This window comes from Tenrec ecaudatus, chromosome 1 (genome assembly GCF_050624435.1).
Source record: "Tenrec ecaudatus isolate mTenEca1 chromosome 1, mTenEca1.hap1, whole genome shotgun sequence".
Classification (NCBI taxonomy): Eukaryota; Metazoa; Chordata; class Mammalia; order Afrosoricida; family Tenrecidae; genus Tenrec; species Tenrec ecaudatus.
The window spans coordinates 191894275-191918362 of NC_134530.1; the positions used below are offsets into that span (position 1 = coordinate 191894275).

At 40.8% G+C, this 24088-nt stretch overlaps 1 protein-coding gene across 4 annotated transcripts in view; it reads left to right on the forward strand.

The window, feature by feature from the left end:
- Positions 1-24088, forward strand: part of RASAL2 (RAS protein activator like 2) — a 389310-nt gene that overhangs the window by 358604 nt on the left and 6618 nt on the right. The window contains exons 12-18 of one of the 4 annotated variants that reach the window (XM_075527831.1): positions 1732-1933; positions 3772-3971; positions 4739-5600; positions 16049-16183; positions 17973-18175; positions 20020-20107; positions 22977-23007. In XM_075527831.1, the coding sequence (XP_075383946.1) occupies positions 1732-1933; positions 3772-3971; positions 4739-5600; positions 16049-16183; positions 17973-18175; positions 20020-20107; positions 22977-23007 (1721 nt within the window). The remainder of the gene's footprint in view (positions 1-1731; positions 1934-3771; positions 3972-4738; positions 5601-16048; positions 16184-17972; positions 18176-20019; positions 20108-22976; positions 23008-24088) is intronic. The other 3 variants (XM_075527842.1, XM_075527837.1, XM_075527847.1) reach the window with 3 other exon arrangements.

Sequence of the window (24088 nt, forward strand, 5' to 3'; positions counted from 1 at the left end):
CCTCTAAAGAGTTACAATCAAGGAAACCCACAGAGGGCAGTTCCGTCCTGTACCGTAGTTACTCTGAGTTGGAATTGACTCAATGGCAGGGAGTTTGGTTTGGTTTTTTTTCTTTTAGTAGGCTTAAACATAAGTTTCTACTAGCAATGTGCTGGAAAAATTCAATGAAACAGATTGTTTGTAGTATAAGTAGTGGCTTTTTTAAAGTAAAATATTTCAATGTTGTATACTTTATATATAAGCCAACTATGTGGATTGGTTTATATATAAAGTATACCATATATAGGGCATATAAGTATACACATACACATTAGTGTTTCAGTTCATACATGAATGGATTTATGCCAAATAAAATATGTTTAATTGAAGCACATCTCTAGAATCAGTGTATGGCTGTAGTAATAACACTTATCTTAGTCTCCTGGTATATTCAAAAAGAGGACAATTGAAAACAGTGGCTTTCAAGACAAATCTGCTAACGCAACCAATTTTGAAGCAGAGAGGTCAGCTGAGACGGTTGTGGACGTTATTTCTGTGGATTCCAAAGGGATAAAGGGCGCAGGGCAGCACTGTACTGATTATGAAGACGTCCTAAGAAAACTGAGAGCTGTACCAGTCAGGAAAGTTATGCCGAGGAGTTCTTTCTCACTGCAGCACTGCGTCTGCTCATTCTTCGAGGGCTGCAAGGATTGTGTTACGTGAACTTCGTTGGGGAAGCTGACCCCATCCATTCTACAGCCCTCATCTTGCCCCTTCAGACTGCCTTTTGTTCCCAAACCTCAAAGTACATTTAGAAGGAGTACGAACAGTGTAAGGCCCTCGAGAATGATACCAAGACTTCCATTCTGTCGTGGTCTCAGTCAGAGCGCAGAATTCCGAAGGGAAGGGTTGTTCGTTCATTTGTTCACGGTCACCGACTTGATATTGGCTCCTAGTGACCCTCTAGGACCGGGCAGAACTGTCCCGCTGGTTTCCGAGGCTGTAAATCTTTCTAGGAGGAGAAAGCCCCATCATTCTCCCACAAAGCAGCTGCTAGCTTCAGGCTGCTGACTGCAGTTAGCAGCCCAAAATGCATAACTACTACTACACGTGTTACTGCGGCACCCGGCCTCCCAAGGGAAGGACTAGAGAGATGGAAATACCACCCTCAGAGGTGTGGGGACCTCAAAGAAGGACATATCGATAAGCCATAGCGTCACATTTTGATGTTTTTGTTTGACAAATGTTTCTGTGATTTTATAACAGTACTTTTGACTTAACCCTTTTCATATATTTAACATACACGCATTTTGAGCTAATTCTAGTAAATGTTATTCTTAGTTCACTTGGGAATGGATTTAATGCATATAAGCAAAGCCTTAAAGCAACGAGACTCTAGATAAGCCAGAAAAGAATTTCTTCTATAGTGGAAATAAATTATAAGAGCAGAGTCCTAGAGAATACAACTCTGAAGCAGCTAAGCAATGGAAGGTGCATGCTGGTGAGCATTCGGTGGATAAGGGCTTTAAATACCAGGGTAAAGAGATCTGGCCTTACACTGTGGAGAACAGAAGGCGTTCAACGTTTTAGAGTATGACCCTGTTAGCAAGAAAGTGTGCTTTCATATTGATCATTTGTAAGATATTAAAATTATTTGTCCCTGAGAAATGATTTTTTTATGTAGCCCAGTATAAGAAAACCTTACCTAAATATTTTCTTTCTCATTGTGTCGCTCCTCCCCATCTGCTGTAGGTTTGGTAACAAGGAGGAATACATGGCATTTATGAATGATTTTTTAGAACATGAATGGAGTGGAATGAAGCGCTTTCTCTTGGAGATCTCTAACCCAGACACCATCTCAAACACCCCTGGCTTTGATGGTTACATTGATTTGGGCCGAGAGCTTTCCGTTTTGCATGCCTTACTCTGGGAAGTAGTTTCCCAACTTGATAAGGTAAAGTAGACAGGAAGAAGATAATGGAAGATGGGAGACTTTGAATGTGCTTGATTTCTAGAAGTTATCTAGTGCATATCTATAAATTTTATATCGGAAAACTTGTACCAAAACTCATATTCAAAAATTGGGTAGGATAAAAGCGAATATATAGTGTTCCCTAACAATCCTGGTTTAAAAATATTGATATACCACATTTGAGGTGTTTTATCCGTGAGATTTTCTACTATGCAAGTCAGAGGGTTGATATAATTATTAATGCTGCTGTCATCGGGGATTTGATTATCCTGGTGCTTTCTTCCTCGCTAGAGGTGACTAAGAATACAGAAAGTAATTATAATTTTGAGTCATTCCTTTCTGACTACAAGCTAAGAATTGTATCATATTAATGACTAAGTTTATACCAGGCCTATTATTTTCTTCTTGGATTTTTCAAAAAGGAATACATTTTATAGATTTATCACAATAACTATTGATGTTTTTGTTTGCTACAGGTATTTATAAACATGTATGGTGGTATGTTAGAATAACTTCAGAAGGCAAAGTTATGTTTCTATGATAAAGATTTGTGTATTTGTTTTTCTTCATTTTCCTATCACCCTTAAAAATGTTGTATCAATTAAATGGGGTGGGGAGGAGTAAAACCTATTAACAAAGACCACTGTCCTGAGGAGACTTTAAATAGTAGGTGTCCACAGATGCTTAAAATATTTGTAAAGCAATAAATTGTTACTTATTCTCTAATGCTCCTCCTTCATGCTTAGAAATGCTGGTTAGATTTTTAATTTACCAGCTACACTGAGGGTAAATTCCTCAAGTATGAATTGTGCCTTAAAGTAGTTGAGCAAGTAAACACATTTTTCAGATGGCATATCTGCCCTTTTGAGCAAAGCAGCAAATCTATTGATTATTGAGAAGTGAGAGTATACCCAAAGGCAACCATATAAAACTGCATAAAAACGAAGGAGTTCTATAACTTCCTTGAGAATAAGGATTCTCTAAAGAAACAAAATTAGTTGTGATGGTAAAAGTGTTGGCTACTGTATCAGTGAAATGCAAGCATTGTTATCGTGTGAAATAAGCATGGCTTATTCAGGGTCAAGGTCTTTTTAACAGGCTTTGCTGTGTAAAGCACTTTTTCTTTTTTAATTTCTGTTTGGTCCTGGGAACCAATACATGTAGACATATCTCCTAAAGAGAGTTTATTTGATTTTGCTGTGTGTGTGTTGGGGGGGAGGGCGTGCAGAAGAAAGTCTTGGTAGCAGCCTTAGTGAGCCATGAGCAGGGGTCCCAAGATGAAATGGGATCGTGAATGGCATTGTCAACTGTGTGCCCTGCAGTGCCCTGGATCCCGAATGCCGCACCTTCTTGTATGTTGGCATGCACTTCTTTTCTCACATGAGCCCTTCTCCTTGGAAGTTTCATCACACTAGCTCATTCTCTGGTCTTTAAGTTCCTTTTGGTTAGAAGGTGTTTGGTTCTCCCCTTACCCTTCCCCAGCTCGATCTTCTTACTCCTAAAGGTGTAGTTTGCTTTGCATGCCTGTTTTAAGTTGGAATGGCAGTAGTTTGGTTGTATTGAGCATGTCTTTTAATTTTTATTTGCATAATCCTAATTTCTATTTCCTTTCTTTCCTGGATGTCTGCCGCACCTTGTTTCGCCTCCTCCATTCATCTCGACGCCATGGTTCTGCTGCTCCATAACAATGCATTATGAACCCGCCACTCCCACATGCAAACACCTACCCTCCCCTCCGACTTCCATCCCTCCATCACTGGCACCGTGTCCCAAAAAAAAAAAATCTGTGGTGGATATCGCAATGCTTATTATCCAATTAGGGTGAAAATTCCTTCCTACAGGCAACCGTGGCAAAATTGGGACCCCTCCCTCGTGTTCTTGCTGACATTACTAAGTCCCTGACTAATCCTACACCAATACAGCAACAACTAAGACGGTTCACTGATCATAACTCCAGTCCAAATGTCAGTGGAAGCCTCTCATCTGGGCTGCAGAAAATATTTGAAGATCCAACTGACAGGTATGAAAGAGGGAATGTGAACTATACTATCTCAGAGAGTGAATGTTACAAGTCTTTTTAATGCATTAGTTCCGTTTACAGCTTCAAAGCCTTATGAACAACTGACAAGAATCATCTGACTGACCAGAAATAAATCCATTTGTTGTCATGATTAAATTCAAGCACTAGGATGACTTATATTTTCATAACAATAATGTAGAGGAATCTCCTATTCCAGAAACATTTTTAAATGTGACCAGCTTCACAAAAGGCTACAAGCTTCATGGAATTGATGTTTCCATGCACTGTCGTGTTCACAACTCCAACGCACCCCTAGTTAAACTCTTTCATAGCTAACTGTGTGTCAGCTGTTCAAAAGAAACAAAGTTGTTATCTAGACATTATATTTGCAAGACATGTCTTTAGCGGGGACCCTTTGATTATAGACTCACAGCTTCTGAAGGCTTAGAACCAATTTAAGTTGATGAAGTTGAATAATTGGAAGGGTTTACAGCCTTAACTAAGATAGGACTGGAAATCTAGTAAAACCCCCACATAATACTAAAGCGGTGTCGGGCAGTCTTGTTCTACTCCTTTGGAGAAAGTGAAAGTGGGTTTTGCTCTGAGGGGTTTGACAGCAGGATCTGAGTTTAGAAAGAAATGTAAGTAGAAAAGTTATCTACGTGGGGCCTGCAAACCTTCAGAGTAATTCCTAGGCCTTAGCTGAGGGAATTTAGCAGTATTGAATCTGCCTCAAGGGTAACTAAGGGTCCTTTTCTTTTGCACAGTGATTTGCATAAACTCAAATCTCCAAGCCAAGACAACACAGACAGCTATTTCAGAGGGAAAACATTATTGCTGGTCCAGCAAGCCTCCTCCCAGAGCATGACTTACTCTGACAAGGACGAAAAGGAAAACAGCCTTCCTAATGGCCGGAGCATTTCTCTCATGGACCTGCAGGACACACATGCTGCTCCAGGGGAGCATGTGCCGGTCATGCTCGATGTGCCATTGCGTTTGACCGGAAGCCAGCTCTCCATAACCCAGGTGGCCAGCATCAAACAACTTCGGGAAACCCAGAGCACGCCTCAGAGTGCACCCCAAGTGAGGAGGCCCCTGCACCCAGCCTTGAACCAACCAGGCAGCCTCCAGCCCCTGTCCTTCCAGAACCCAGTGTACCACCTCAATAACCCAATTCCAACAATGCCAAAGGCCTCTGTAGATTCCAGTTTGGAGAACCTAAGCACTGCCAGTTCCAGAAGCCAAAGTAACAGTGAAGACTTCAAACTCAGTGGACCCAGCAATAGCAGCATGGAAGATTTCACAAAACGCAGCACTCAGAGTGACGACTTCTCCAGGCGGCACACTGTGCCAGACAGGCATATACCTCTCGCACTTCCTCGGCAAAATAGTACCGGGCAGGCCCAAATCCGAAAAATGGACCAGGCGGGGCTAGGTGCCCGAGCCAAAGCCCCATCATCCCTGCCTCACAGCACTTCCCTCCGTAGTACAGGGAGCATGTCCGTGGCATCCGCCGCCCTGGTAGCTGAACCTGTGCAGAATGGAAGCCGGTCCCGACAGCAGTCCTCTTCCTCCAGAGAAAGCCCTGTTCCCAAAGTGAGAGCCATCCAGAGACAACAAACGCAACAGGTAGGGGTGAGTGCTGGAGGGCCCTGGCTTACAGGGAACCCAGCTGTTTCCTCCATTCTTTACATATAACTCACTGAGAAATCCAGTTATCACAAGGTGTGCACTTCAGTTTTCTGCTACCTCTAAATGGAAAGAGAAAATGAATTTGGGAGGCTTCTGGAGAGGCAACTAAACCAAGTGTGACCCCAGCCCGTAGGACCCCTTCTTTCTCTCTTTTTACCTCTGTTTGTGTCTTAGAACAGACCGGTGTTGAATGGCCAATTAGACACTGGAACTATCTAATCTCTGTGCCAAATTAGCTATATTAGGGGATTCTGGAAACAAATTCTTCCTAATAATTGGTTCTAAGTTACCAAAATAAAGTCTTACATTCTGAGCTAAGAGTTTAATATAAACTGTGCCCTACTCCATCTCCCATCTCCCTCTGAAAATATCAAGTCCCTTGGGCCTTTTCCTGGAAATGGCTGGAAAAATAAGCAACTGAACACCTGCAGAGGTAAGGTAAAGGAGAGTGGTAGTTGACAAGTTTTCTAAGCATTTTGCAATGCCTTACATTTCTTTTTCTAGTGACGTGGGTGAGCCCATCCAATATTTACATCTAGTCTTTACAAAAAGGCTTTTTTTATTATTTCTATAATTTTTCTTGTGAATTAGGTGGAAGTTTACAATTTTGATCATCTAACGTAAACTACTTATCCAAACCCCTAATATCTTGTCTGCCCCTCCCTGATACCTTAGTTTTCCTTCTCCCTCTTCTGGATTACAATCTTCCCCTCACCCAAGTTAGTGCTTGTCTGTCCTAACTTGACTGATTTTTTTCTTGACAAATAGCTCTGCCAAGGATTTAGTAATTTTTTTCCTTAAGTATTACATTTTTGAAAGACTAATACACATTGTACTCTTCAAAACAAATAACCAATCTTCATTCATTTTTCCACCGACATTTTGAAGCCCCCTCATATATCCCATTCATTTGAAAATACGTTGCTTCAAAACTCTGTATTTGTGTAATGTTTTTTGAAACCTAGTCATACTTTATAAAAGCACTGGAGAGCTTTCTGGTTAAAAGAATTGAATGACAAACTGTTTCATGCAGGAGAATAATTGGGGAGGGAGCCCACAAAACAATGTATCTTTTTTCATGTATTTGCAGTTTTACAGGTTGGCACTTACGGAGTTGGCTTTTCCGGACTCGACTCTGGTATTACCATAGTCCCTTGCCTCTACTTTGATAGTTACTGTTTGCACACATGCACACACACACCTAGATACAGAGGGGGTGGGAAAGGGATGAGAAGCTTAGCTAAAACTGACTTCCTATGCAAAAACTCCTCTTTCCTGAATTTTTTTCAATCCCCAAATTTCCCCTTCTAGGTTGTTTTTGTTCCAAAACGTCACCAATTCATTTCGTTTAGTAAATATTTTCATTCAACCAAAAGGAAATGTATAGATTTGAGTCTGTGAAGAGGCTATATCATTCATTCACACCTTATTGTCCATTATTAAAAAGAGAAAAACAAAGATAATTCATTTTAGAGATGGGATTTTGTGGAGAAGCAAACATCTTCTGAGGGCCTAGGGCTACATGAGTTCACTAAGGATAAGGAAGGAAATAGGGCAAAGCATTAGACTGGTAAGAGGGCTAAGAGAGAACCGAAAGGGCCCCTAACCTACTTTTCAAACGTTACATTAGGGCCACCCGTCAACATAGAAGGTCGGGATTCAAATACTCTTGCTCTACTTCTGTTTACCCCTTCCTCCTCTATCCTGCAGTCTTCAATTCCTATAACTTGCATGACTCTTAATGGAGGGTACCATTAGTCATAATAATGGTCTCCAAACAACTGATTTAAACAATAATTTTTAAGAACTTTGCTGTGGTAAAAATATGTATCCCCCCCAAAAAAATGCTATTTTAACAGTTTTTGAATGTACCATTCAGTGCTGACAGGGGCAATTGTACCTTATCTTAAAGGTCACTATGAGTCGGTATCCGCTCAGTGGCAGTGAGTTTGGTTTGGTTTTATTCTGTGATATTAATTCCATGCACCATGTTTTACAGCCTTTCAATACTAATTCTAATGGTTTGTCATCATTCCCCATGAAATTTGCATTTTTTATACTAACCCTGTAATAAGTTACTCCAAACTCAAACTCACTGCCATCAAGTCAGTTCCACTTCATAGCAACCCTATAAGGCAGAGTAGAATTGCCTCTGCTTGTTTCTAACTGTGCATCTGTGCAGGAGCAGACAGCCTCGCCTTTCCCTCGAGTGAGCAGCTGGTGGTTTTGAGTTGCTGGCCTTGGCGGTTGGCTGGCAGCCAACACATAACCCACTATGCCCCCATGTCTTCGTTTTTAAGGAGTTAAGGAATGGACTTCTTATTAAATAAGAAGTCTTCAAAAAATTGTAGGAAAATGTAATAGAAAAGTAGTGGGATTTTCCACGAACTTTTGGAAGCTCCTTTGTATTGGCATAAAGTAGAGCACGCAGCCCGAGGGAGAGCTCCTTGGCCTGCTTTACAGACTCACCGTGCGTGGTCTGTGCCTTGCTGTGTGCCCCGCCACGCGAAAGAAGAGTCAAGACTGGGTTTTGTTGATCAGTTCGCTGTTTTTTCCTTGCTGGCCTTTTCTACCCAGATGGCTCATTTCTCTAGCTTCTATTCTTTCTTCTCTTTCTTTGTGTTTCTTGTTCACTTTTCTCAACTCATCCCTGCTAAGGCTGTGGAATTCTATTTAATCAGCATATTGGGGAGAGGATGGGGGCAAATAGATAAATGCCTTTACATATTTTAATTGCAAATTGTGTTGGAGAATTCTTCTCTTTGTGGGAATTGTTCTGTAGGCGTCTGTAATTATCTATAGCTGTATGCCAGGCAAATTCCACTAAACACAAAGTAGTGGCCATTGTTGGCAGAGTAACTGACTTCAGTCTTCTCTGTCTAGTGAGTAGGAAGGAAATAAAAGTCCGAGTGAAAATAATATAGTTTTTTTTAACCTCCAGGAAATTGTCATAATTTTTTTAACTTTTCGTAGTCTCTGTCATGTGCATGCGCGCACATGTGTACACCAATGTTCTTTTTAGAGATAGTAGAATTTATTTATTTACAATATGTGCCCTTCAGATTGTAGGAGGCCCTGGTGGTGTAGTGGCTACATGTGGTGCTGCTAACCACAAGGTCAGCAGTTTGAAACCACCAGCCATTCCACAGGAGAAAGAGGAGGCTTTCTACTTCTGTAAAGAGAGTCTGGAAAAACCCATAGGGCGGGCCAGTTCTCCCCTGTCCTATAGGGTTGCTATGAGGAGGCATTGAATCAGTGGCAATGCGTTTGGCTTTTGGTGATTCCAGATTTAGCACATTCTCTAACCTAGGAAATCCAAAGTTGAAGAGGGCTCTTAGGTAGGTGTTTGACAAGCCTGTGGGTAGTGCACTAGATCTAGTTTTCACCTCTGGATGTGTTGAGCCCTCTCCTAGACTACATCTCCAAGAACTCTCAGTTTGCTTATTAACTTAGTCTTTTCTTTGGTGTCGATAGCAAGAGTGTTACTCATATATGACTATTCAGACTATGAAGAAACTGAAACCAACAAATCTTGTTTATATCTAATACATACTAGCAAGGAACGGGGACTTGTTTTGTTCTCAGTTGTCCTCAGCATAGTTCAGCTGTGACTAATTGTAGTACCATTGAAGCTGCTGGGTCAGGGGCCATTTACCCTGGCGTTCTCTTATCTTTTCTAGGGACCCCACACAGCTTCATTTCAGACTGATAAGAGTTTCTTATTCCTTTTCTTTTTCTCTTATCATCGTTCATTTTCTTTGATGATCCTGCTGAAAGTCATTAGATACTAACTCTCTTCCTAAGGTCATAGCCAATCAAGGTGGAATCTGGACCACTTATCAACCTTTTCCCTCCATTTCTTTGACCATAAATTAGTAGTAAATGTGGCTAATTATTGACCATTAACTACAGGTAAATTTTACTGATTAATAAAGTGGAACAATCCTTGAGCAAATGTCTTTGATGCACTTTCAAAAGATCAGAAGAAAAATATGATGTACTTGTTTCTTATAATACATTCTAAATTAGTAGTAAGTTCTAACAGATGCTGGACTATGAATAAGTGAGAGTTTATAGTGCATCTGTTGTGAATGTAACAAACCTCTCTATTTAACACAACTGTGTGACATGCCATCCTCAAGGATTGACAGTCTAGTTGGGTACTAAGATGAGCACACATGTAGGAAACCTAAAAGAGATAGTGTATATATATATATTTATAGGAAGAGCACATTACTCCAAAAATTGACTGTGAAACAAAACTCAACTCTTATTTTCTCTCATTCTAGCACCATTACTATTTTCAATTTGTTTAATAATACTTTTCAATCTTTTTTTAATTAAGTAAAGGCTTTATCCTGTATATAAGAAGTAGAGAAGACTAGTCTGCTTTATTTTGTCTACACTAATTGATGACCTCCAATATACCAGGTAGAATTCCAGGCCTGAAATATTAGAAAGTGTTAATAAAAATAAAACTGAACCAATATAGGAGCAGACCTGGAAATCCCAGTTAGTATCATACAATCGCATAGTTAACAGGTGTTAGTCCTTTGGAGGGCACAGTGGCTACCCCCTCACCAGTGGAAGGAACCGATCATTGTTTTTATAGCTTATTACTTAACTAACATTTAAAGCTCAGATTTACCTAACACGGTGGCCGTGGAGTTTCTAGCGTGCCTTTTAGAGACCGAACTCTCATGTGTTCCTAGGGAAACCATTGGTTTGCAGTGCATTTACGGACACTTGATAGTCACCCATAATACAGAGAACGAAAGTTTATTCAAGCAGTGTCTGATTAGCCATATAAAACAAAACACTAGTGCGTCAGTTTCTTTGAAGTAATCTATTCACAAATCAGTAAAGGTGTTAATAATTTTTTTAAGTTGTCATTAATTTAAGTAGCAATTTTATCTAAACTGTTAAATAAAAAATTTAGTTTCACAGTGAAGTAACTTTTCCTGTGCTCTATGTGCTAAAATTATGATAAGCTTATAAAAACTAAGAAGTGTTTATCTACTTTAACTTTGTTATTTTTTAACTCAGATTTTTTTTAATAATCAAAGCCACATTCTTTTGCTTTCCAAGTATTTTTTTAATCTTTTTATTGGGGCTCATAAGTCTCTTATCACAATCTGTACATACATCAATTGAGCAAAGCACCCTTATACATTCGTTGCACTCGTCATTCTCATAATTCACCTTCCACTTGGGTTCCTGGAATCAGCTCGGTTTCTCTTTTTTTCCTCCCATCCCCCTCCCTCCCCGATCCCACCCCTGATCCCTTGATAGTTTATAAATAATTATTATATCTTATCTTACACTCCCCGGCGTCTCCCCTCACCCGCCTCCCCATTGCCCATCTCCCAGAGAGGAGGTTACACATAGATCTCCGAGATCGGTTCTCCCTTTCTACACGCCCTTCCCTCCTGGTGTCGCCACTCCCACTGCTGGTGTTGAGGGGTTCGTCTGTCCTAGATTCCCTGTGCCTCCAGATCCCCACTGCACCGCTGTACATCCTCTGGTATAACCAGGTCCGCAAGGCAAGGTAGAATTGGGGTCATGATGATTGGGAGGGGTCCAAGTATTTTTAACAGAGAGAGAGAGAGAGAGGTTCCACTAGCATACAGTTTACAAAGTGCTTTTTAAAACTAAGTGCTTTTATGTACCCTCTCATTTGTTTACCACAACTTTTGTTACTTTAACATTTTTATTACTCTATAATACACATATCAAACAATTTGGTGATTTAATATATTAAAAAGTTATGTGATCATCACCACAATTTTAGAACATTTCTTCATTCTTGCATTTATTATTATTAACTCCCCACTTCCCCCCAATCTTCTCAGCCATTACCCTAAGAAACTATTAATCTAGTTACTGTCCAGAAATAGCTATCTTGGATTTCATATAAAGAAAATCATACACATACACATACCCAAAAAAAACAAACAACAAAAAATGCTCAACCAAAAGAAAACAGGAAATAATAAAGACTAGAACACATTTTAAATGGGCCAAAATGGAAAACAAATGATAAAATGTTAAATTGCAGCAATCTACTTTGCAGTGCACTCTGAGAATAAGGTTAGTCAAATCCCTGGTCAGTGGTCAAAAGTGATTCTTTAGAGGTTTCATCCCCCTGGAAACGTTGCAAATAGACTTTGGGCTTTCCCCATAGCCTTCTGCAAACCTCTGGTCTTGGATTTTATTGTTTTCGATTCTTGGATCACACAAACTGGTGTGCTTCTTCCATATGGATTTGGTTGATGCCCCACCTAGATGGCTTCTTGTTTGAAGACAAGCTTTAAGACCTCAAACTATTCTATCTAATAACGGAGCACCATCTGATTTCTTTACCACACTTTGCTATAGCACTCTTATCTTCAATGATCTCTTCATAAGAACAAATATGGAATAGGAACACATCCTAAAAATTAATTGTTCATATATTAGGGCTAATTATTAAGTGCGAACTCAAAATTCATTCATATACCTACAGTTTATATATGTCCCTAGCCCACTTTAGAGACAATATTTTCATCTTATTGAGGAACATTGTAAATAACCCCCATGGGGCATATCATATTCTAATAATAGTATTAATTTAGCCAATAGTATAGAATTTAAAATACTGTTGAGAAAAGAAAAGTATACATGTATAGGACAGCTTTTTAGTGGAAATACATCCTACAATAACTTTTGATGTGGATGTTATCTTTATTTGGTAGACAAGCTACCCTACAGGCTAATGCTCTGACCTGTATGTTCAAACAAGGTGTTTATTTAATAACTTAATTTTAGTGCATATTAGAAAAATATGCAGCTCTAGAAAATAAATACAAAGCATATAAATATATCTTGATGTATGATATATGTAAGCAGATAATATCAAAATCATTACCTTAATGATGTTGCTTAAAGTCAAATAGCAACTTGTTGTAAAGAGGAGATAATGTAATCACTGAAAATGTGAATATAATAAAATAATGAAAGAAATACACAAGTGAACTAAGCATAAGAAACATCTTAAGGAATGGAAAATGGACTATTAACTACTGAGGTACTGAACATATATGCAGTGTAGAAAGTGGATTTAAAAGGGAAGTTTTACTTCATTCATAATTACCTGCTTATGTGTCTGTGTGTGTGTCCACATAACCAATTCATCCATCTATTCTTAAGTCTGAAGCCATTTTTATTAATATGCATCTATAAATGTATTTGTAAATAAGCCAAATCCTGATTCTCCTTCAAACCTATAAAAGGTCCTCGCGTATTCCTTTCTAAACGTCTTTCCTAGCCCATCTCTGTTAACCTTTTTTGTGTCTGTGACCAGTTTTTTCTCAAGGTCATCAGAATACCCTCTTTTTAAATACATCTGTTTAGAGTTTAACTGGGCTCTATTCCAAAAATGACATACAAATTTAAGATCAGCTCTATATGGTTCAGTTAAGAGATTTAGATTATTGGTCCTCAAAATAGAAATCCACTTTAGTCTTAAAAGGCAAACTGACTTCAAAGGGATCAGGTATAAGGCATCATCAGAAAAAGAAAAAGCTTACCATAGGGAATGAAGGGGCAAGTGCAGAGTGGAGACCCAAAGCCCATTTGTCAGCCACTGGAGATCCCCTCGCAGAGAGGTCTAGGGGAGGAGATGAGTCAGTCAGGGTGAGATGTAGCACCGATGAAGAATACAGCTTTCCTCTAGTTCCTAAATGCTTCCTCCCCCCCAACTACCATGATCCGAATTCTACCTGGCAAGTCTGGAGAGAGCAGAGGATGTACACTGGTGCAGAAAGGAGCTGGAGGCACAGGGAATCTAGGGCAGATGATACCTTCAAGACCAGGGTGTGAGGGGCGATACTGGGAAGGGTAGAGGGTGAGTGGGTTGGAAAAAGGGAACCGATTACAAGGATCTACATGTGACCTCCTCCCTGGGGGACGGACAACAGGAAAGGGGGTGAAGGGAAATGCCAGACAGGGAAAGATATGACAAAATAATAATTTATAAATTATCAAGGGTGCATGAGAGTGGGGAGCAGGGAGGGAGGGGGAAAAAGAGGACTTGATGCAAAGGGCTTAAGTGGAGAGCAAATGCTTTTAAAATGATGAAGGCAAAGAATGTACAGATGTGCTTTATACAATTGATGCATGTATGGATTGTGATAAGAGTTGTATGAGTCCCTAATAAAATGTTTGGTTTTTTTTTAAGACAAACTGACAAAGCTTTGTTCCCCCATCTCTACAGATAGTGGGATCCTGGGGTAGGAGTTCTTGAACTGAATCCAAGGGAAAAACCAGATTGGCCACAAAATATTTAAAAGTATAAAAGTTAAACTATCTTAAGATACTTAAAGTGAGAGACTGTACTCTTAGAAAGATAATTGCAATTTATTTTATTTAGGCTTGCATTTTATGCAGATCATAGTTGGAGATTAGAGTGTGGGGGAAAGTACCTTCTAAAGTTGTAGATTTAATGAAAACCAAAACAAAAGGAATAAAATTAACCTTTGCAGAAGTTACTCAAAACTCAGTTTTGTTAATAGATAGAAGGTTTCCCTGGGTTAAGTCGGGGTAAAGGAGAATATCTCACACATAGCAAATGGATCCCTTGAATTTTCCAAAAAGAGATCATAATTTAAAAAGAAAGGTAATATTCATGGGAAAGACAGACCAGAGAAAAGAGGTATTTATGTCTTACTTCTAACATTATAGAAAAAGCACTACTATTCATAAGCCTAATATAAATTGTAATACTCAATGCCAGTTTTCTAAACATAAATATAATATAGTAATAACATCTCAACTATCTAGGACTTTCTGATTTCAAAAGATCTTTCAAATTATACTTTTTTATTTAATTTATTCTTTTATTTGTAATTTTTCAAAAATTTAAAAGATTGTTTATTTTTTACTTAATTATTCCTTTTATAGGGAGCTCATAAAGATATCATAATAATCCATAATTCAATTAGGTGAAGCATACTTGTTCAGTTGCTACCACAATCAATTTCCATGCATTTTCTTTTATTTTGAACTTCTTGATCCCTTTCTTCTCCCACCCTACCCCCCCCCAGGAGCCCTCATTGTCAAAATATATATATATTTATATTTTTCATATCTTACCCCATCCAATAAACGCATTCACCTACGATTCTGTTGTTTGCTCCCCTCAACTGGGGTTATACAATCAGCCTTGCTATCAGCTCCCCCTCTCCCCACCTCTCTTTTCGTATTCTCAGGGAGACATTCCTCCAGTTACTGTTTCTGAAGGGTTATCTATCTTGACTCCATGCATTGAACATCTTAGTTATACAAATTAACCTAAGTAGGTCTAACAAGATTAATGAGGTAAGACAAAAACCATAATCATAAGGGGAGGAAATATTAAAGAACTAGAAGATAGTTACATGTTTCATCAGTGACTATACTGCACGCACCCTGGATCCCTTTCATGTGGCCCTCTGTAAGGGACTCTCCATCAAATTATACTTTCTTATTCAATCCTCACAACTCCATATAATAAGATGGCCAGAATAGGCTTGGTGGGGATATCCCTATTGCATAGATTAGGAAAATAACATGTGAGAAATTAAATACCATAGTTACTAAATGACAGAGTGGCAATTCAAGGCCAGATTTCTATACTACAGATACAAATCTATCTTAGAAAAGGACAATTTAGCTATCCATGTAGCTTGCTGAAAATGCCCCTATCCTATCCAGCATCAATTGTTTGCTTCTATATTCAGAAAGGAACTTTCTTGTAAAAAAAATGTGTATTTGATGCTCTTGAAAAATGACCAATACCACTTATTTTTCCCGTTTTCTCACTGTTTAGTACAAAAATTAAAATGGGTATTCCGATTTATAAATGGGTACTTGGTGATTTTTTTTTTTAGTTTCTTGGTTCCTGACCATCTGAATTAATTGCTTCACCTGAGCAATCAACCTTCAAATCATAGTTAACTTTCTCACATTGTGTCATCATGTTAGTTTCAGTAAATAGTTTGGCACCTCACAGCAGACCATTGGGCAGATTAACAGTTTAAAGGCATTTAGAGAGTGGAAACAGGCTCTCTTGGATATGATGCATACAGTTACTTTCTCTGGATTCTTTGTCCTTATATAAATAGATATTCTCTTCACCCGCCCCTAGCCATGGCAGCAATAAAATACAAGAAGGCTTCAAAAAGTTTAAGGAAAATGAAATGTAAGATAATAGATTTTCCTACAGATTTTGAAGCCCCCTCATGTTACTTGGGCTGAGAGCGTTTATTAGAAAGCTGATGGATCAGTTATCTCTTCAACCCTCTCTCTTGGAACATAACTAGTGAGTGAGCTGTTTGGGGAAATGCTGATCACTATTTCTGACACAGGTTCAGTCACCAGTGGACTCTGCCACAATGTCCCCCGTAGAGAGGACAGCAGCCTGGGTTCTGAACAATGGGCAATATGAAGAGGATGTAGAAGAAGCTGAGCAAAACCAAGATGAAGCCAAGCATGCTGAGAAGGTAGAAATAGTCTTTGTTTACTTCGTGACTCTCACAAGTAATCGGCTACTACTAGAGCTTATCTAGCAGAGTAGAAACTTCCCCACTCCCTTCAAGCACACCTCTTATGTTAGTCATCATATGCTATCTGCATGTAAAGGAGCAGTCGTGTCTGTGTGTGAGACTGTGTTGGAAATGTCCCTCGTGTGGGCCCTTCTAGCTATGTCTGCCTCCTTTTCTTTAAATGTAGATTGCTTTCCTTTTGAGAATATGCTAGTTATTTCTAGTCACTTAGGATGAATTGTTAGTGTTTTCATATACTGACTGTCTTTAACCAAGGACTACTAGACATCCTCTGTTACCTTGTTAACAAGCTTTTTCCTTTGATTTATTTTCTCTTTTTTTTTCTCCCCCCTTATCGGATGAAAAACTTTCAGAGGTTTAGGCAAAATATATTAAGTTTTTAATTTTTGCATTTTATTTAATTTTTTAAAGACAAGTTGATATGGAAAAAAGGATCATCAAACAAGAACAATACGTATGGCATTGTTTCATTTAATTGACAGCCAGACAACTAGCTTCTGCTTGCTTATTAATGTGATACTGAACTACACTTATCAATGCAGTCTACCTCTTAAAGCTGTTATAAGAGCTGTCATCTTTGACATTCTGGATTAACAAGTGTATTTTAGGAACCTGTTTTGGGGTAAGCAGAAGCTAGTTGTCTGGTTGTCAATTAAATGAGGTAATTTTATATGAAAACAAATTGCATTTTATAGCACCATTTAAGGTCTCATAGTCACTGGTGAACATAAGTAGACCACAAGAAAGTTTATGCTTCTCGACATGCTTAGAAAGTGTGAGGCTGCAAAGATGGGGCCTTTCTGTTTTTCTTAAATCATAACAGTTTCTTAAATCATAACATAAATAATTACACTTCCATGTAAGAAAGGACCCATATAACCATGTGAATTGTTGAATTCATATAAAGTTAGCTAGTGAGAAAATAGGCATCTCTGTACCCAGAAGTGGTGCCAAATAAACAGTTGAGCCACATCATGAAATGGGCTTTGAAAAAACAAAACAAAAAACTTACTGCCATGGAGTCGATTCTGACTCAGAGGTTCCTACACAGTGCAGTAGAGCTCTGCTCCTTGGGTTTCTGAGGCTGTACGTCTTTCCCCGAGCAGACAGCCTCATCTTTCTCCGAGGAGCAGCTGGTGGCTTCATAATGCTGGCCGTGCCATTAGCAACCCAATTCATAACCCACTCTGCCCCTGGGTATCCTTTTAACAGGGCCGAGGGTAGTCTTAATCAGTCCTATACAATTGGAGAGAAGGCAGCAATGGCCTACTACTGTGCCATAAAACCCTGCTCAGTGATTTAGTACCTTAGCATTACAGAACTGTTGCTCGTTGTCTGAAGGAACGGTCCTAATAGAGGAATGAGCCGGGTTGTGTCAGAGACCTCGCAGTGCAGATAATGATACCGGAATCTTTCCTGTTTGTGTGGAGTGATTTGTCAAGCTTCATGCTCCAACTTGTTTTTCACCTGCTCCTATTTGATACCTGCCCAGATGGGATGTGACTTGCAGCAACTGGAACTTTAATGTAGAGAGAGCTATATAAATATATAGATTGGAAATGCTAAGCAAAGGTTGAAAATGTAATTTTAGGGAGAAAGTCAAGTGGTGTTAGCATTTATGACTGTTAACAACTTTGAAGAAGGTTAGCACCACATGGAGAGCATCATCTCTGACTGTATCCATTGCTCTCTCTTCCTCTCTGGCTCCTCTTCTCCTCTGCCTTAGTACGAGCAGGAAATTACTAAGCTCAAGGAGCGCCTGAGAGTGTCCAGCCGGCGGTTGGAGGAGTATGAGCGCCGGTTGCTGGTGCAGGAGCAACAGATGCAGAAGCTGCTGCTGGAATACAAAGCCCGGCTGGAGGACAGCGAGGAGCGCTTGCGCAGGCAGCAGGAAGAGAAGGACAGCCAGATGAAGAGCATCATCAGCAGGTCAGAGAAGCCCTTGGTGGTGGGGTGGGGGGCGGTGGAGAGAGGTGGGGAGAGGCACAAAAGCCTCAGAGAAGAGCAGCAATAGCTGGCTATAGTTCTTAAAATTTCCTAAATGTGAGGCTGCAAAGATAGGACCTTTCTGTTTTTCTTTAATCATAACAATTAGAAATCATAAAACCCCAGTGTTTCACTGAAAACATGTTAAAAGAGAGCTAAGTTTTAAACATCTACATATTCATTTAACTTAACTTTTCACCAAGACCCAGAAAGGAATTTCTCTGGAAATGTTCAGGACCAGAGAACAGAGAGGCCACAGGCGAACGGGAGGAAAACAAAACCAAAGCCAGTTGCAGTGGAGTTGACCCGCAACCCCTGTGGCCCTCCATAGCGCTTCCCAGGCGGTACCTTTCAGAAGCAGACCGCGCGCCTCTTCCAAAGCGCTCTGGGTGGGTTCAAAAGCCAACCTTTTGGTGAATAGTGACATTTGACCCTTTGTGCCACTCAGAAACCCCTCGGGGAGATTAAGAGAAAGGTGGATTTTACCAAGCACTTATATAGCACATACCTAAGAACTTTGAACTTTGCTGTTGTTGTCGTCATCGTCGTCGTCGTCAGACGCCACGGAGTCGGTTCCAACTCAGCAACCCTATGTAAATGGAACAAAACATCGGTTGGCCTACACCATCCTCACAGTTACCATGTTTGATTCCATTGCTCCAGCCACTGTTTCAGTCCATTGCAGTGAGGGCCTTCTTCTTTCAACGTTGTCCCTCCACTTTATCGAGCAGGCTGTCCTTCTCCAGGGACTGGTCTCTCCTGAACATGTCCAAAGAACGGGAGATGAAGTGTCATCATCCTTGCCTCTAAGAAGCATTCTGACTGTACTCCTCCCAAGACAGATTTGTTTGTTTTTTTGGCGGTCCATAGTACATTCAATATTCTTCACCATAATTCACATCCCTTGATTGTTCTTCAGTCTCCCTTATTCAGTGTCCAACTTTCATATGCATGAGGTGATTGAAAATGCCAGGGCTTAGATCAGGTACACCTTAGTACTTTACAAATAATTGTTTACTCTTCATTATAATCCCTAAAAATGATCTTTTTCTCATTTTACAAAGAAACAGGCAGGGGCTCATGAAGTCACCTACTTACCCAAGGTCGGACAGTAAGTGGCAGAGCCAGGATTTTAATGCAGGCAGTCAAACTCCATAGCCCATAATTATAAGCATGACGTATCAATGTTTTCAGCTTTGGACAGGTCAGGTAACCTGAGGTTAGAAAGACTTATTACTTTAGTAGTATAAAGGTCGGTAGTGATCTTACTAAGGAGCCGCAGGGATGCAGTAGTTAAGTGCATGACTGCTAGCCAAAAGGTAGGCAGTTGGACTCACCAGCTCCGCTGCAGGAGAAAGATGGGGCAGCCCGCTTCCAGAAAGAGTCACAGCCTTGGAGACTGTCCTCTAGGGCCTCTGTGCATCAGAATTAACTCAGCCGCAATGGCTCGGGTTTAGGTTTGATAATTGTACTAAAAGCTGTGATATTTTAGGTTGAAAGTAAGTTATGCTGAGGGGATGATCGAATAGATCAATTAGTCATGGAAGAAATGATTGCAAGAGAAACATTCCAGGGAAGATGAACATGGGCTTTCATCACAGAAGAGTCACCCTTCGGCTATGGGTTCTTCCAAAGTGGGTGAGAAAAAGGAAAAGATAGTTGAAGATCGTAGTCGATTAGAAAGGAGAAAAAATACTGAGCTCGTGTGAGTTCTGAGCTTCTTGTTCTCTGTGCTAGCTAGCCCCTCCCATAGAAGATGTGAATGTCTCCTTCCTGCCATCTTCTAGGCTAATGGCTGTGGAAGAGGAATTGAAGAAGGATCATGCAGAGATGCAAGCAGTTATTGATGCAAAGCAGAAAATCATTGATGCACAGGTGAGCAGACTCCAAACCTAGTAGAAGGCACTTGTTGAGAGTAATTGTTGTTTCCTGCCTTCCCATTCTTTGTAAATGCCAAGGCAGGATAATGGGTCTGTGGAAGGTTCTTGACATTGCTTTTTGAGGATTGAAAGAGTTCCTATGTGCCCTTCATTCCTTTTCCTTTCCCTCACTGGTGACAAGTCTGTTCACCCAGCAAAGCGTTAGCTTGCTTTGTGAAGTTGCTTGACAAATCTCAACCTGATGCATGATGGGATTTCCTTCTCTCCTTGTGGAAAGGTGGGCATTCTCTGAGAGGGTAACTGTGAAGAGGACACTGCATGTGTCTGGCTTGTGACCTCCACTGACCATTGCTTAGCTGTGATGTTCACGGTCTTGTCAGTCACGTCCACTGTGCCATCAGCCGCCAGCCCCAGAAGCAGCAGAGCTGCAGGGGAGGCAGAGTGGGAGAGGTTCCTTTCCTTGTTCTCCTTTCAGTCCGGGGTTTGGCATTGCTGTTGGGAATTTGCTTGGCTGCCCTTTGTTGTTGCTGCTGTGCTTAGAGAGCCTCTTTTGATAAAACTTGGAAAAAAGAAAAGGTTGATGAAATCAGAACCTGGACCTCTACTCACTGCAGCTTATACCTGTGACACCAGCAGGGCAGGTGGCTGCCACGAGCAGCCCACAAGGGTACTTTAGTGATCAACACAAAATCCAGGAGGCGGGATCTCATTCATCTTCATCCTATCAGTGCAGAGTATGTTTGTATTTCTGAGACTTAAACAAATAGCAGAAGGAATGCGGGTTTGATGGTGGCCAACCCAGCTGCTGAATATCTCTGAGGACAGCTCGGCCAGTTTTACATGTCACATGCCTCACTGCCATGTTGTGTCCCTGATGTAACAATAAAATTGGAAACAAGATCTTTACACACAAATGTCATGCTCCCTTCTCTGCGTATCAGCCAGCAGTCAGGGTTGGCCTTAAGCGCCATGTCCTTACATGTGCATAAAGCACCTTAGTTTCCATAGAGGGTCCATGTGGGATGCATTTATTGTTCAAAGGAATTGAGAGCGAGACTGAAAGCACAGCTGAGGCGCATCCTTCCAGGGCTGCCTGGCCTTGGCGCCGGGTGTGGAGTGGATTGCCCCTCATCAGCATGTTTCCCCCCAAGGATTGTGGGCTCCTCTGTAAATTCCTCTTTGTGGGGGAATATTTTGGCCCACTAACAATCATTTATAAAACATCTGCTGTAATTAACTGACTTGATCTTCTTTTTACCCTGGCCACCTGAGGTGAATGATTTGAGGTAGCCACTTCTCTACTGAAAAAGACTTTTTTTTTTACCCCAGAGAAACTGCCTAGGTAAAGAAGGCAATTTAGTCAGGAAAACGAATGTTGCTGAATTTTTACTTCTGAGTATTCAATATGACAGGATAAAGCAGGAGTGATTTTCTAACGCCCATGCTGTTTTAATAACTTGAGCTGGTTGAAGACAGTCTGAAGCTGTGGGGGTTGTTTAGCTCCATGTATCGGCATTCCCTGTCCTCATTGGCTATCAGGACAGCCTCATTGTTTGTTGTGAAGAGCTGTACTCTGCTCCTGGCCCCTATTTTGAGATCTAGAACAAGGTAACTGGGTGATTAGCAAGAGTCATCGTCATGGACAGTGAATGTCAGAGAGGAGAGGGAATCTTCTTAATAAGGGCTCAAGCCCCCCCCCCCCCCCCTGGAGATAAACAGCCTCCTCTCAGCTGCCTGGAAGTGTCAAGATGAAGAAATGGTTTCCGAACAGCAGTTCATGCCGCTTATCTGACCTGGCTAACCCGGGTAGCACGGCCTCTGTAACTCAAGGCAGTGGTTCTCCAATGACTCGGTTCCCCAAGCTATTTTGGTGGAACCAAAGGCACCTTGCATAGGTCAGGTCAGGCTTCAGCTGCTCCTATTGGCTGTTCAGCAGCAACCACCCCTCTCGGCTCACAGATCACATCACACTAGAGTTTGTTAAATATATGTTGCTATTTAAACATAGGTATTGCTGCTTAATAAATTATTCTACCAGAGAGCCTAAAGAATACTTATAAACTCTTCTAGAACACATTTTAAAATAGTGAGCCAATCATCACTTCCTTCAAAAGAGGTTTTCTAAGTTCCAGCTATTGCATTTACTGATACATTAATATCTTCTTACAGCAAAAACTTTTGGACATCTTTTGACATCCTTTATAATGAATGACTTTTTATATCAGATCTTTTATTTTTGTGAGTCTAATCTTTTGTTTTGTGAGTCAAAGTCTGGTGGAGCCTCTGGCATCATTTAATAGAGTGAAGGCATATTTGTGGTGAGCATTTCCCAGGGAGGTAACCTGTGTTTTGAATGTCACTAGCATTTAAAAACAAATCTGAAAAGGATATAGGGTGGACCTAACATTTCCCAAAATCACAGGTCGGGTACCCAGTGACCTGGCTTTCATCCCTCAGCAGCCCCATGCTCCCACAAAAAGGCTTAGAATCAGCCTCTTCCCTGTCCTTGAGTCAATGCACACTACCAGACTTGGGTCAGCCGAACCCTAGACTGGGCCTGGGAAAGAGTGAGCCACTGCATCACTGATATTCCACCCAAAGTAAGTTTCATTAGGAGTGACAGGACCCCATGTCCCAGACCTGGTAGCATGGACCTGGGGAGGAGGGCACTGAGGAACCAGCTTTTAAAACTTGCCAGACCAGGCAATGTGTCACCTCTCATCCCCTCCCCAGCTTGAGTAGACATTGACTCGGGATCCCTCCAGGAACCTCAGATGGAGATAGAGAAGGGCTTCCTCCTAGGGGAAGCAAAGCAGTTGCGTAGTTACTGTTGCAAGTGATATCTCCACTGTGTTAAATTACAGGTCATAAATGGAGATGAGATTATTCAAACAGGCAAGTAAACCCTGTCCGTTCTCTAGCTGAGCAGTCGCCAGCCCTGGCCCAGTGCACTGGCCTCCTACACATTCCAGCTCCTGCCACTCCCCCCAGAAACCCTTCGTGTCAGGAACTGACTAGATGCCTCTGGCTGCCAATCCAGGCAGATGCTCAATGTCAGGGCATCTTTTGCCGACTAAAGTTGCCTTTCAAATATCCCTGTTTGATTTTTTTTTCCCCATTACTAGTATTGTTTTGCCTCTTGTCTGATTTTGAGGATTTGCACAGCAGGAAATTACAAGGGGTTACCCTACTTGGGAACTTTGAGCTATTTATGAGGGGCGGCTTGGATTGAGTTTTACCCTTGTAGACAATAACCATTGAGAATCATTCTTGGCCTTGTTTTTGGCCCTGGCAGAATCAAATACTAAAAGATATAACTTTTTCTCCTTTTTTCAGATTAAGACCTCCAATGTATCCCTATACTGGAATAACTTGCTCTCACTTTAATAAACTGTCCCGTGTTCTGTTTATAGATAATCTTTTAGGTTTGGTGCCCATTGTCTTCCTTGTCCAGTGACTTTTGAAAGATCTGTCTTTATTACCACAGTAAACTCTTATGACTAACATTTTTTAAGTATTATTTTGTAAACCTCACAAATATGAAAAGCCTCACAAGTCTTTCTGTGAGTGTCGCCTATCCTTCAAACTCAGAGGCCTGAGGTTGAAAGTGTCTTCTCATGCCAGATAAGTAGTGGTCAGTCAGTAGTGCAGATTTTGTACCTCCCGCCTGCCTTCCATCAGGGCAAGGATGGATCTTTTAAAATAATAGGGACAAGTGCAAGCTAATGTTTTACAGTTCTTTCCCCCCATACTTCCTGAAACTCAGACCACCAGCACTCCTGCCGTGCAGATGCTTCGCTGCCCCACCACCACCACCCAAAGTAGATTACAGGGAAGCATTGATTGTTGTTCTTTTCCATGGTTTTGCCTAAGTACAAAGGGATTTCAAAGAATTTGTGGGGGAAATGGACTTGAAATAGAGTTTTTCCACGAATTGTTTAAAGTCCTCTGGTTTTCCTCCCGGACAATGGACTAC